Source organism: Dermacentor albipictus, chromosome 10, assembly GCF_038994185.2.
Source record: "Dermacentor albipictus isolate Rhodes 1998 colony chromosome 10, USDA_Dalb.pri_finalv2, whole genome shotgun sequence".
NCBI lineage: Eukaryota > Metazoa > Arthropoda > Arachnida > Ixodida > Ixodidae > Dermacentor > Dermacentor albipictus.
In genome coordinates, this window is record NC_091830.1 from 71174425 (window position 1) to 71188992 (window position 14568).

A 14568-nucleotide genomic window follows, 5' to 3' on the forward strand; every position below is an offset into this window, starting at 1 on the left:
TCGGCAAAGGTTTAGGAGCACAGGCAAGAAAGATAGCGAGGGCTATCCGGAGTTTGCGTATAGCTTAAAGGCCAACCTAGTCGAGTGGCTTAAAAGCGCGGAAGCGTACGACAGCAGAGACATGATCATTGAATGCATGTGTCTAGAGCAGTTTTACAAAACCATCCCCCAAGCTGTGAAACTGTGGGTGCAAGACAGAGGTAATGTAAACACTGTGGAAAGGGCGGCTGAATTAGCCGAAGAGTACGCAACCCGTAGAAAATTGAACGCCGAGGAGGGAAACTGGGACGGTCGAAATGGACCGCGGAAACCATTTCCGTTCAAAAAGGGTGCGCAAACTAGACGATCCGAGCCTGTAGACATGGCGGAAAAGCCCGCAGAAAAGAGCGAGGAGAAACTTAGCGGAGAAACCGCACAAAAAGAACAGAAAAGAAAATTCGAATCTGTTAGACCAATTCGCTGTTACAAATGCCACAAACTGGGACATATAGCTGTAAACTGCGAGAAGTCTAGCGTAGTTTTTTCCTACGTGGAGGAAAAGGATGAGAATATGGAACTTTTAAGTCCATATCTCCACGACCTGCAAGTTAATGGAAAACCATGCCGAGTGCTAAGAGACAGTGCCGCCACGCTGGACATTGTCCATCCGTCTTACGTGATGGTAGATGACTTCACCGGAGAAGTAGCATGGATAAAACAGGTTGTAGAAGAACACAGCGCGTGTCTGCCCATGGCCAAAGTCAAAATCAGTGGACCATTCGGGGAGCTAGAGACTGAGGCTGCAGTTTCCAAATTTTTGTCACTGCAGTATCCCTACATCTTTTCGAATCGTTCGAATCAGTTACTGCGTGACAGAGGGCTCAAACTGGGAGAGGGCATAGTACAGGCATTGACCAGAGGCCAAGCTCGTAAGATCGCGGCGCTTTCGGCTGAAAATGCTCAAGCTCCTCCAGCTGAAGCAGAAAAGGGGATAGCTTCAATACCCGAATCCGAGCTAGGCCCGAGGGACAAAAGAACAGTTGAGGAGAGCCTGCCAGTTGACCAGCTCAATGAGAGCGTAGCACTAGAGTGTCAGAGTTCTAGCCTGCAGGAAGAGCAAGCAGACGCGCTCACAAGCGAGACAGGGTCGTTATTATCACCGGCCTCAAAGAACTTCGATCAACTCTTACGCGTGGATAGAGAGTCACTGGCAGCTGAGCAAAAGAATGATGAGAGCTTAGCTAAATTACGTGACACAGCTAAAGAAGGCATTGCTAGGCGCAACGTAACGATACATGAGAGAGGATGATTGTTGTATCGGCATTACAGAGATCGAAAGGGTAGGATTTTAGATCAGTTAGTCATACCTACTAAGTATAGGGAGGACCTTTTGAGTCTTTGTCATGGAAATGGGTGGTCCGGCCACCTAGGCATAAACAAATCAAAGGAAAGATTGCTTATGGAATACTACTGGCCTGGCTGTTTCAAAGATGTAGAAAACTTTGTAAGATCATGCGACGCCTGCCAGCGTTCTGGTAAACCAGGAGAGACTTGGAAAGCTCCACTGAAGGTAGTGCCCTTAATAACAGAGCCTTTCAGACGACTTGTAATAGACACGGTGGGGCCTCTTCCAAAAACAAAATCAGGCTACAGGTACTTGTTTACCATGCTGTGTCCGGCTACCAAGTTTCCAGAAGCAATCCCTTTGAAAGAGCTCAGCTCCACCGAAGTAGTAGACGCGCTTTTGACAGTGTTTGCACGAGTTGGGTTTCCAGCCGAAATTCAGGCAGATCAAGGGTCAGTATTCACGAGCGCACTGACTTCCACATTCTTGCAAAAGTGCGGGGTAAAGTTAATACACAGTTCTGTCTATCACCCTCAGTCAAACAGTGTAGAGAGGTGGCATTCGGTGCTTAAGCGAGTTTTGCGTGCGCTCTGTTACGAGCACCAGGAGGACTGGGAGAACTGTCTGCCGGCAACTTTGTTTGCTTTGCGAACGGTTCCACATGAGGCGACAGGGTTCTCACCAGCAGAACTAGTGTATGAGAGGACACTCCGTTCTCCACTGAGAATGTTAAGAGAGATGTGGGAGGAAAGAGGGGAGAGTCCAACCGGGGTTGAATACGTGCTAAATTTACTGGAACGGCTAAGCGCAACCCAAGAACTAGTCGGAAAGAACATGGCACTAGCTCAAAAGAACGCCAAATTCTATTACGACAGGAATGCGAGGCTTCGTACGTTTAACGCCGGAGACCAGGTAATGATCCTCAAACCTTCAAGAAAGAACAAGCTTGAAGTTCACTGGGACGGGCCCGTTAAAGTGCTGCACAAACTTTCAGAAACTAACTATGCTTTGAGAATGCCCGGTCGCAGGAAGGAAGTGAGGATATATCACTGTAATTTGATGAAGCCGTATGTAGAGCGGAGCGGAGTCGTTAACTATACTATCAAAGAGCCGGATGGCATTGGTACCAAGTTTAAGGAGTATAGGGCGACCTCCAACTCTGAAATCGGCCTAGAAGAAGTAGTAGAACACTCGGTAAGCTCGCATGCTCTAAGACCCGAGCAGCTAGATGAGCTAAAAGGGGTGTTAGGGGAATATCTCGACAGATTCAGCGATCGGCCGGGTAGAACCGAACTGATAACGCATGAAATTGAGCTGACCTCTACCGAACCAGTAAGATCAAAACCTTACAGGGTGTGTCCAAGACAGAGAGAGATTATGGAGGCAGAGATACAGCGCATGCTAGAGTTGGGAGTTATTGAGCCCGCTGAGAGTGACTACACGTCACCGCTAATACTCGTAGAAACCCCTAACAAGGACCCTCGTCCGTGTGTTGACTACAGGAAGTTAAATGCGATCACTAGGGATCAGCTGTACCCGATACCCAACATTGAGGATCGAATTGAAAGAGTTAGCGCTGCTAAATACATTTCAACTATAGATCTCGTGCGGGGGTACTGGCAAGTTCCCCTTTCAGAAAGTGCCAGCCGCTATGCCGCATTCATCTCGCCTGTAGGCACTTTTCGCCCTCTCGCACTCAGCTTCGGGCTGAAGAACGCGCCGTTTAGCTTCTCTAAGTTAATGGATATTGTCCTAAAAGACTTGCAGGAGTTCGCCTTACCTTATCTTGATGATGTGGCCATTTTTTCGGACAGCTGGGAACAACACGTATCGCACCTCAAACAGGTGTTCTCACGGTTGAGGGAAGCCGGCTTAACGATGAAAGCGGAAAAGTGTAGGTTTGGTTGTTCGCAGGTTACTTATCTGGGCCATGTTGTCGGTCAGGGCATGAGACGGCCGGCTGAGTTGAAAATAGCGACGATTGGAGATTTTTCTCAGCCGCGCACGAAAACGGATCTTCGTTCATTTTTGGGACTTGTGGGGTACTATCAACGGTACATTCCGAATTACTCGCAATTGGCAAGTCCATTAACAGACGCCCTCCGAAAGGGAGCACCGAGTAACGTACACTGGGATAAGGACAAAGAGAACGCTTTCCAAAGTTTGAAAACGCTATTGGTTTCTCGCCCTGTGCTTCGCGCGCCAGACTACACAAAGGAATTCATAGTTCAATGCGACGCAAGCGACAGAGGTATGGGCGTGGTACTTAGTCAGGTCGGCGACGATAACGAGGAGCATCCTATCCTCTACGCCAGCCGTAAACTAAATGTAAGAGAGGAAGCCTACAGCGCTTCAGAGAAGGAATGTGCTTGTTTGGTTTGGGCCGCCCAGAAGTTGTCGTGTTACTTGTACGGAGCAAAGTTCATCTTCGAGACCGACCACTGTCCTCTGACGTGGCTCAATCAAATGTCACACAAAAACGGCCGCTTGCTCCGATGGAGCCTCACTCTCCAAGAGTACAACTTCTCCGTTAGATATAAGAAGGGAAAGTTGCATAGCAATGCGGATGGTTTGAGCAGGCTAATTTGAATTCTGCGTTTGGGGGTCCCGCCTAAATTTTAGGGTTACTAGTGTTAATTTTATTAAGCGAAGAAGATCCCCTCTCATTTGGCAGGATTCCCTCCATGATTGCTGAATGTGTCAGCAGGAATTTGCTTCAGAAATTGGCATAGCGAAATGCAGCATTTTTTGTTTGCTTCTGCACTTATGTTGTTGTTTTTTTTTTTGAAGCCTAGCGAGTCTAAAGTGATGGCCAATGCACGCCATCTCGGCGCAGAGCCGTGTTGTGGGGTTCATTTTGCAGTTGCCTGTCCTTGTTGGATGTTTTGGGGCGGTGACATCAATGCACAAGTGGGCGCTGCGAGCCAAGACATCAATCCCCCCCTGACCAGCAGCCGTTCTCTTCCTGCCTAGCGGTTGTCAGCGCTAGACAGTCGAGATTTTTCGGGCCATGGAGGCGCTGTTAAGAATGGCGAGCCGCTAAGCAAGATTGCCACCTTGCCACCCGATTACGATAAGGGGTGCAAGACGCGCACCTCTCCCTCTCCGTCGCTGCAGCTGGGAGGCGTTCAAAGAAGCGGCCTTTGCGTTGGAATCCGCCGCCTTCCTCCAGCCCCTTCGACATTGTGACGGAACTAGTTCGGCGTGTGTGAACAATGATTCCGGAGTTCCCCAACGCGGAGCTGATTTGACACGCATGGACAAGCTGCCGTGGGGACAACGTATTTTTGTGCTTCTCACGCTTCGGAGTGGCGCAGAACAACGAGCGACCCTCGATCGGCTCCGATAGTTCCCGGAACGGCACCCCGCGCGGTTGCCTCTGTGTACAGAGCGCGGTTGCCTTTGTGTACGTAAACTGATCTGCAGTGCAGCGGCGAGTTGGTGATGAGTAAACGAACAGTCGCCGCGTCGTAGGACCGGCGGATCGAGTGTATAAAAACTGTGGTTGTGCGAATGCTGAGGACACTTCTCTTGAGCAATCATGTTAGACTGAGTCACTTCTCTCATGCAGTCAAGTTGGACTGTTACTCTTTTTCTCCAGCAGTCATGTTAGACTGATTTAATTTCTGTAAATAAACCCCTTTTCCTCGTTCTCGATGAGAAGCAGTTCTTCACTTCATCAACGATCTCAGCGTAAATAAGTTGGACGACGGCATGGGCCAGCTACCTTCAATTTCATGCCGTACTCCAATCTTGGCAAAGGACCACGGACGATGGGATTGAGCCCCCAATCCTGACAATACCTGGTATTTGTGTGTGTGCACGATAGCTTTAACTCCGTGAGTGTTACTCAGCACCACTCACGGCCATGGCGACAGATATGGAACATCCGTTTAACTATGCCATTAACATCACGTGTCAAGCGTGCAGTATACGGTCTTAGTAACCGGCAAAATTCAAAAATTCAAGACCCGCCATGGTTACATAATGGCTATGGTGTTGGGCTGCTAAGCACAAGGGCGCGGGATCGAATTCCGGCCACGGCGGCCGCATTTCGATGGGGGCGAAAACACCCGCGTACTTAGATTAAGCGCACGTTAAAGAACCCCAGGTGGTCCAAATTATTCCGCAGTCCCCCACTACAGCGTGCCTCATGATCAGGTCGTGGTTTTTGCACGCAAGACTCCATAATTTATTTATTTTTTTTGGCCAGGTGGCACTGGAAGAAGTAAAAAGTGTGAAACGAGCGCGCATGCAATTCCGTACACACCTGCCGTGGTTGCTCAGTGGCTATGGTGTTAGGCTGCTGAGCACGAGGTCGCGGGATCGAATCCCGGCCACGGCGGCCGCATTTTGATGGGGGCGAAATGCGAAAACACCCGTGTACTTAGATATAGGTGCACGTTAAAGAAGCCCAGGTGGTCGAAATTTCCGGAGTCCCCCACCACGGCATGCCTCATAATCAGAAAGTGGTTTTGGCACGTAAAGTCCCATAATTTAATTTTTAATTCCGTACACCAGGTGCCACTCCACGGACGAAGGACGATCTGGGAATGCATTTGCCGTTTTCGGCAAATTCATGCTACCGTGTCATCACAGACTGAAACCGCTGTGCTTCAGAACGTGTACGATAAACGCCTTGCGGGTCAGTGACAGCTGTGCATTGTTCCTGCTTCTGAAAGAGGACGATGCATTTGCGGCACGTAAAACAGCCGTGCGGAAGTATGGGAAAGAAGCGGCACCTGTGAGTAATTAGGGTACGAGCTCTCCTTGCCGCGCATATCTTATCTGTGTGCTCGAGGGGCGCAGGGAAGTGAAGGTTTGGCGGATGCGGTGCAAGAGTGAACAAGGCTCGAGAGAAGCACGTACGCCTACGCGCTCATCAAATGGCTGGCGGTCGCACGTAGGCCAGGTCAACGCGCTATAGCCTCACGCATACGCGCTTACTGTTGGCGACCGCGCGGAGGATACCGCACAACTTTTGTTTCCCTGTAGCTTTACTTACCGCGAGAACAGTGCACCTCAGGCCGCAGGCAGCGTATTTGAACGCGCAACGGCGTTCTACTGTTCTGGCCGCTTCGTCGGTGCGCTGTTTGCTCACCACATCTCCGCGATGCGCTCCCGCCCGAAACTTGTTCAGCAAAGCAAAGCGATTCCTATAAAGCCATGACCGGCGTACGTGTTTGTTCTCATAAACTGCAGATGGACCAGCAATCGGTCGTGATGTGCGTAAAGCGTGCTGCCGGTCATCGCCGGTGGATGCTTGCAGTGCTGCGAGAATGGATATATTTGTTTTCAGAATAAGGCGCCAAAAGTAGCGGGGAGCTCATTGTGAACTCTTTTCGACGCTGGAGCACAATGCTCGGGCGAAATGACGGGGCAACGGTATCGCGATGGTGTACACCGCGATTGGATCCGTTCGTCAAGTCACTGCGCGCGCGCGTCGAGAAATGCAAACGAGAGAGGAGAATGTGGTCCCTACAAGATGGCGGAGTAAGGCCAACTTCCGGCGTCACCGAACATGACAGAGAGTGACGTCAGGGTCTCTCATTAGTTCTTCCTTCCTCCATGTTCAACGCGAATTTAGTATTTACCGATTAAGCTACTTTACCACGGCAGCCGTCCTTCTGCACATTATCTTGCGTGTTTGTGTATGAGATCTACTAACCCTGTAATACTTAATTCGGAAGATGTGGCTTCAGCTCCCATGCATCTGCAACAGGTTTGTCTTTTCGTGAAACTTCATTTCCATTTTCCTCGTTATTTATACATTTCAACTGAAAATAACAGTCTGGTTTGCTTATGCTTTCTCCGGATTCACTGTTAGTTCTCTTCGTACGGTTTTAACTAACGAAATATCCCCTCAGATCGTCTTACTCTTCTCCGTCTGTGGAGTTATAGTTCTGCAGTGGCACATCAGAAATACATCGTTACTAGCTTGCTAACAGCTGCTTTTCAAGCAGAGCAGCCAGGCACCTGGAATTAAGCACCGTCGACAATATATGCATTTGTTGGACTGGAATATTTAAGAAAAATTATACAAATACATCGCGGGCCTCGTGACATCACCTTCAATTACGCACTGGATGCAGGGGTCACTCGGGTATCGACAAAAAACACCGACGCTATCAGTCTTTCAATTTTTATGAGCGATCGAACACATTAGTCGAAATGAAAATCTAAAACATAAATGCGACCGAAAACGAAGGGGGGCCCGTTCTTGATTTGATTACAAGTTTTTCAGGAGCCATCTTCTTTCCTGTGCATGCCTAGGAAAGTAACAAAGTTTCGTGCGGCGAAAGCCTTTAGTACCTTAATTAACCCTGTCGATGTTGCTAACTTTAGCACTTATAAAATTTTTACAATTTAACCTGGATGCTTTTTTTGGAGGGGGATATGCTGAAGCCGATTCGCCAACCACCGCAAAGAGTGCGCGAGTTTAAAAAAAAATGTTTTTACGCAGGTTATCATGGTACAAGCGGTGAGATGCCCTGTGCGTACGCTAACACCCACTCCCCTTTGAGTGACGTGTTCCTGGAAGCTGGCCAAGAACTAGGCTACCCCCTCGTCGACTACAACGGGCCCAGCCAGACAGGCATGTGGTTTCTCTCTGTGTCAATTCCGATGTCACTGGAAGTGTAAAGTCGGTTGGGTGAGTTTACGGCTCACGGGTTTATTTATTTATTTATTCACCTGAACAAAAAGCTCGGAAGCGGGAGACAGAAGAGAAATTGGATGATAGTTCCCGACATCCGTTTTCGTCCCCTGATTTAGACGCGGCAAACACAAGCGTATTTCCCGGAACTCGGGAAAGTGGAATTAGTGATGCGAAAGCATCAAGTGTGCCATTGAGCGAAAAAGACGGTGTCTGTAGCCGCAAAACGGTACCTAAATTGTCATTGGCTGCGACGCCACGTCACGTGAATGCCTCGACGGAGCAGAGCGGGTGTTGCTGCGGCGCTGGCGCGCCAGCTGTTGCGTGAGGGGAGAGGACACCGCCGCGACGCCACGTCCCCCTCGCTCTCGGAAGCCTGTATTATCCGCGCGTTCCTTGTCCGCGCAAGCCCTCGCCTGCGCTCTAACTTCGCATCGGTAATCGATATAAAGAAATTAATGCACAGAAAAACTGAATAAATTGGAAAGGAAGAACGCTGGCGGCAGTGGGTTCCGAACTTACGACCCCACGCTGAGAAGCTGATTGTGTTAGCCACTGGGCTAAACCAGTGCACTCTGCTTTATGATGTCACGCTACTTGGACCGAAATTTCCATTGCCAAGCCCGGCGCGACGAAAGCGGCGAATCACCGCGGCTTACTCGGGAGCGTGCCCATTCGTTCCCCAATTCGTTCCCCATTCGTGCCCAAACTATCTACTTGCATTTCAGTAATTACTTTTGTTTACTGTCAGCATCACTTTGTTACTACCTTTGTTCTGCATTTTAACACAATTATCTGTCAACCCAAATCTTGCAGCGTGAACCTGATTATATATTTTTTACTCCTGCTGATGTATAAGCTTATTCTGTGTATTAATGTGTATTTCTAAACCGTTGTCATCGTCGTGTTTGTATGTCAGTGTACTTTTTTGAATACCCTTTCTGTTACAGTCCCTGACGGGATTGACAGTATTGCATAAATAAATAAATAAATAAATAAATAAATAAATAAATAAATAAATAAATAAATAAATAAATAAGATTTTGTGACAGTCGGACAAGGTAGCATGACGTCAAGAACCGAAGTGCGCCGGCCTTGTGCCGTCTAGGACGCGTTGGCCAAGCGTCTAAACGCGCTTGCTTGCTCGCGAGTCCAATATTATACGCTGATGGCGATCGTGTAACTCGCAATTGTTCGACCCGAGCATTAACTCGGTGTGCCGGTGTCGGCATCTGCGGCTTCAGCCGAATAATGCGACGATTATCCATGAAAAGTTCGTAAGTAAGCTTCCGAGTTGGAGGTCTCCACTGCTAAGACAGCCGGCGGCCAAAATCGAAGACGTTTTATGTCGTGAAAGTGACTAAAACTGGAAAACGGCAATTTCTGTGCACGCGTTTTTGTCGCTCACTTTCTGTTCAGTGGTGTGGTTTCACGCTACTATTGCGACTGCGTCTAGGAAACGAGTAGAATAAAAGGAACAAACTGCTCCACTGCCGTAGAATAATGAAGTTTTACTGTCCGCCGTGTACATATATGAGATGGTAGTATATACTTATTGGAAGGACCTCGTTCTGCCACAGCGCCATTGCCCTCGGTTTGTTTGTAAGTTTGTGTGTTCATGGGGGAGGGGGAGAGGGGAAGGGCCAACGGTAAATTATTATATTCCTTATGTCATTGTGTTAGTGTCATTAGCGAGCTCCGGCTCATGGTCCTGATTAGGCGCTCTTTTTTGGGAGGCGAAGCTTGAGCTTTTGGACAATGGGCAGAACTGCAATGTTACCACATGCCTCTACCATATCTGTGCGTCTCTTGTCTTTTCTTGCGCAATTGATAATGGGGACTGATGCGTTCAGCGTACCCACCTACTTTACTATGATACCCTTTTCAATGATCGCGAATTGCACCCGCAATAGTGACCTTCATGTGCCAAACGTTTGTCAAGGGACGATCATGTCAGGCGCTGTACGTCGGACCCACTTAACCCTCTTTGCATAATTATCGATTGAGTGCAGGTGCCAAACTGTTTATCGAACGCTGATTAAAAAATACACCGTGTTGATCCGTCAGACGACAAGCAGGTGCGCGTGGAACTCGCTGCATGAGCGCACACCATGCACTCACGTGTCCAGTAATGAAGCCTATATGTAATTGCGAAAGCGATAACGAACGACAACTTTTTTTATGACATTGCTTGAGCAGTCAGTGGGTTTATTCGCTATTCGTGATATCAAGGGTCCATTGTTCGCCAGGAAACCTAATTAAACCTACAGCTTTTCGGAGTTGCGGTGACGAATGGCGAGGCTTTTGTGTCCATGTTATCGCCGCCGGTTTGTTGCTTGTTTCTTGCATTTCGCACGCGGCATTCTTGGCATGCGCATTGAACAGGACATACGACCGCTAGAGGTCACACTGCTAGGCACGCCACTATTTTACAATGCCAAAACAGAGGAAACAGTTGGCTCTAACGAAGCGTTCCTCCCACACACAAAGCTTTACATTCTGCACAGCAGACATTGAGCTTCCTCGTGATTTAAACACTTCCGGGTTCAGTAATACTAGAGCCGTAGTCTTAGTCGAGGAGGGACAGGCATCGTTGAGCGACACGCTCGAGCTGCCCCATTACTGCGAAAATCTTCTTTTGCTATTTATTTGCCCAACAGCCCAGTATTTTGGCAACTCCAGAATCGGCTACTTGTGCTGACAGCACTGTCCAAATAAGCAAAGGTGGCTACGACATGCGGGTTCACGGCGGCTCTTTCGCTTGGAGCTGTTGCTCACGTTTCTGTTTTACGGCGTCAAATCGAGGTGTTTCGTGGATGCTGAAAGGGTCCTTACTGCCCATCACCTTAATTAAACCGGTTTCAAGAATTTCAGCGACCAAAATCGCGGAAATAGCTGCGCTGTGCGTGCAAACGTCCGGCCTGTCCAGCAAGCCGCATGAGATGAGCGCGACGGAAGACGGCGTGCTTCCTGTTTTGAAAGACGGATATGCAGGGTCCGCCGCGCGCTCTGTTTGTGCGGCTTACCCCCGTATGCAGAAATGCAACTTAAGTCGAAGCCCATGCTTGACTTGATTTAGATGACGCCAGGCGTTAACGTGCCCAAAGACGCTCACTGCGTTCTCTTCGGGCGCGTTCCCGATAGGCGTCACTCATATCAAGTCAAGCATGGTCTTCAACTTAAGTTGCATTTCTGCATACGGGGGTTAGTTCGTGTTCATGTGAGACGCAGCCCGAAAAGGAATTCGCTCGCTGCTGCTGCTGCCGCGCTTCCTTACTCCAGCGTATTGACAGCGAGTTTCCGTGGTCATCGAGTGACATGTGTTCATGTTTGCTCGTGCGCGCGCGACCCCACGCTTGTTAATTTAGTTATCATGCCTATGTTTACAAGTTTGTACGGCCGATAAAACTACTATGCTTACTTCGTATAGCTGGCTGTCCACTAATTTGCTATCGCAATCGATGATTCGCGTTGCAGGCGAAACTGAGACTTTTTTGCTATGACATCAGTCAAACGCTCGAAACTGGGTTTGCTATTTTGCATCTGTCTCTCATTTCCGTTACGCCGCCAAACGTCGTTGAGCCGTCGTTGTTAGGTCGCCGCCATCAACCTAGGGGCAAAGTACCCGCCGCTACGAAGCAACTATGATCATCATCATCAGCCAATTTTTATGCCCACTGCAGGACCAATTACCCCTGTCTTGCGCTAGCTAATTCCAACTTGCGCCTGCAAGTTTCCTCATTTCATCACCACATCTAGTTTTCTGCCGTCCTCGACTGCGCTTCCTGCCCCTTGGCACCCATTCTGTGACTCTAATGGTACACCGTTTATCTACCACACGCATTACATGTCCTGTCCCACTACATTTCTTATTCTTTATGTCAGCTAGAATATCAGCTATCCCCGTTTGCTCTCTGATCAACACCGCTCTTTTCCTGTCTCCTAACGTTACACTTCACATTATTCGTTCCATCCCTCTTTGTGCAGTCCTTAAGCTGTTTTCGAGTTTTTTTGTCAACCTAAAAGTTTCTGCATATTTTAGCACTGGTAGAATGCAATGATTTTTTTCCAACAAGAGTGGTAAGCTCGCAGTCAGAATTTCGTAATGTCGGCTGCATGCACTCCAACCCATTTTTTTTCCTTCTCATGATCAGAGTCCCCTGTGAGTAATCGACCTAGGTAAATGTACTCCTTGCAGAGTCTAGAGGCTGTCTGGCGATCCTGAATTCTTGTCGCGTTGCCAGGCTATTGATCACTATCTTTGTCTTCTGCATATTAATCTTGAACCACATTCTTACACTTTTTCGGTTAAGGTCCTCAATCGTTTGTTGTAATTCGTCCCCAGTGTTGCTGGACAGGTAAATGTAATTTGCAAAGCGAACGTTGTTGAGATATTCGCCGTTGATACTCACTCCTAATCTTTCCCAGTTTAAGAGGTTGAATACTTCTAAGAGTGCGGTGAATAGCTTTACAGAGATTTTGCCTCCTTGCCTGACCCTTTCTTGATATGTAACTTTTTACTTTTCTTTTGGAGGACCAAGGTAGATGGAGAATTTTTGTAGATATTTCCCAAGATATTCTCGTATGCCACCTTTACTCCTTGATTACGCAATGCCTCTATGACTGCTGTTATCTCTACTGAATTAAAAACATTTTCATAATATATGAAAGCCATATATAGAGAGCTTGATTGTACTCCGAAGATTTCTCAATTATCTGATTGATGACATAGATGCGATTAATTGTAGAATATCCCTTTCTAAAACCAGCCGTTTCTCTTGGTGATTGAATTCAAGTGTTGGCTTGGTTCTATTGGAAATTACCTTGGTGAATATTTTGTACAGTGTTGAAAGTAAGCTAATGGGCCTGTAATTCTTCACTTCTTTAATGTGTCCCTTCTGATGAATTAGTATAATGTTGCCATTCTTCCAGCTCTCTGGTGCACTTGGAGTCGTTAGGCTTTGTATTTAAAGGACCGCAAGCATTTCAAGCACGGCATTTCCTCTATTTTTAATTAAACCAAGTGTTGTCCCATCTTCTCCAGCCGCTTTTCGCCCGGACATGTCTTGCAAGGACCTTCAAACTTCATGAGCAACTATAGCTGCCAGCAATATAATATGTTATACAATTTAAACGCATTTTGTACCAAGTTTAAATATCGCGAATGGCTGTTAAACTGTCTCGTCGATGTCCGATTTTCCTAGACTCGGTGATGCAAAGGCACGCAGATCTTACACGCTTCAAAAACTGTATTAGTAATTGTGGAAATACAACATTGTAGAAGAAACCGTGGGCTCTAGACATCGTTTAATAAGCGCAAGCCGGCAATGCGATTCTCCAACAAATCAAGCAAGACTTTATTAGTGGATTGGCTGATGAGCAACGACCGCTTTGGAGCACCCATGGGAAAGAGCAGAGAAACTTCGGGTGATTACGTCAATAGCTGTGGCAAAAATTTCCCAGCTTCTGTTCCGCGAGCGACCGCGTGGGAGTCGATCCGACCTTGGCCTTTGGCGGGCGCTGGAACCAGGTAGCCTGGTTCTAAAATTAGGCGTCGCGAGAAGCCAGCGATAGACGTTGACGAGGTACCGTAGGCAGCCGCTTCTTGTGAAACCCGGAAGCAATCGATGCTTCAAACGTGTTGGTTTAGGACGCGGAAGCTTGACGCGTGGTACTCGACAGGCATGACTATTTCTTTAGGGGTGTGCGAATATTTCAAACTTTCGAATAAAGAATGGAATAGCGACCTATTCGATTCGGTTTTCGAATCGAATAGTCGTTATTCGTAGGTGTCAATATATTTTTTGACTATTTTTTTAATATTTCAAAACATCAACTACGCTGAAATAAACATAACGCTGGAGCAAAAGTACTTCAAATGTCCACCCTGGCGGTCTCCATTCGTGCTTTTAAAGGGAAGCTGAAACACTTTTCGAAAAAAATGAGTTCTCTGCGGCATTCTACAGTTTTGAGTCCCCTGAACACGAATATCTCGTTCAAAAAGGGCGGAAACAAGCGCAAGCGGCTGTTTTTTCATGAAAACGTACACCAGCGCCTCAGGGTATCGCGCGAACGCCGCTGTTGCCCGTGATTGGTCGGAGCCGCTGTGACGTCAGTGGCGGCAGTCTCCGGTCGGCGCCGCCGTTTGAGAGCGTAGCACCATAGAGAAAGAAATTCATTGAAATTTCTTTCTCTATGGTAGCACGCTGTTCTGTTCTGGCTGCATAGCTGAGTTATAAGCATTACGGAACGTTCTCGCTGTCTCGGACAGCTTGTATTTTCGCCGTACATGTTCGAACCGACAGCCGATACGGAAAACGATGGCGGCAACGGCGGCAACGACGATGTTGAGTGTGCCAAAAGCTAGAGCGATGTGTACACCTTCTCGCGCGCTGGAAATCTTAGCTGTTACGTATGCTTTTTTTTTCATGTAGCTGCACGTTCCAATGACGGGAGAAAAAATGCGCTAAAGTGTCACTGGGAATTTGCTGCTGGAAGAATGCCGAAGCACTAACTTCTCATTAGATTGTAAACACGGGTACAATTCCGCAATGTCAAGCGCCTTGCCGCTGCTTGTCTGAAGTCCCGT

The 14568-nt window shown here is 47.9% G+C and overlaps 1 protein-coding gene across 2 annotated transcripts in view; it reads left to right on the top strand.

Moving 5' to 3' along the window:
* LOC135899241 (L-sorbose 1-dehydrogenase-like) overlaps window positions 1-14568 on the top strand; it is a 50576-nt gene that overhangs the window by 10068 nt on the left and 25940 nt on the right. For both annotated transcript variants that reach the window (XM_070526906.1, XM_065428519.2), the window contains exon 5: window positions 7788-7919. In XM_070526906.1, coding sequence (XP_070383007.1) covers window positions 7788-7919 — 132 coding nt within the window. The remainder of the gene's footprint in view (window positions 1-7787; window positions 7920-14568) is intronic.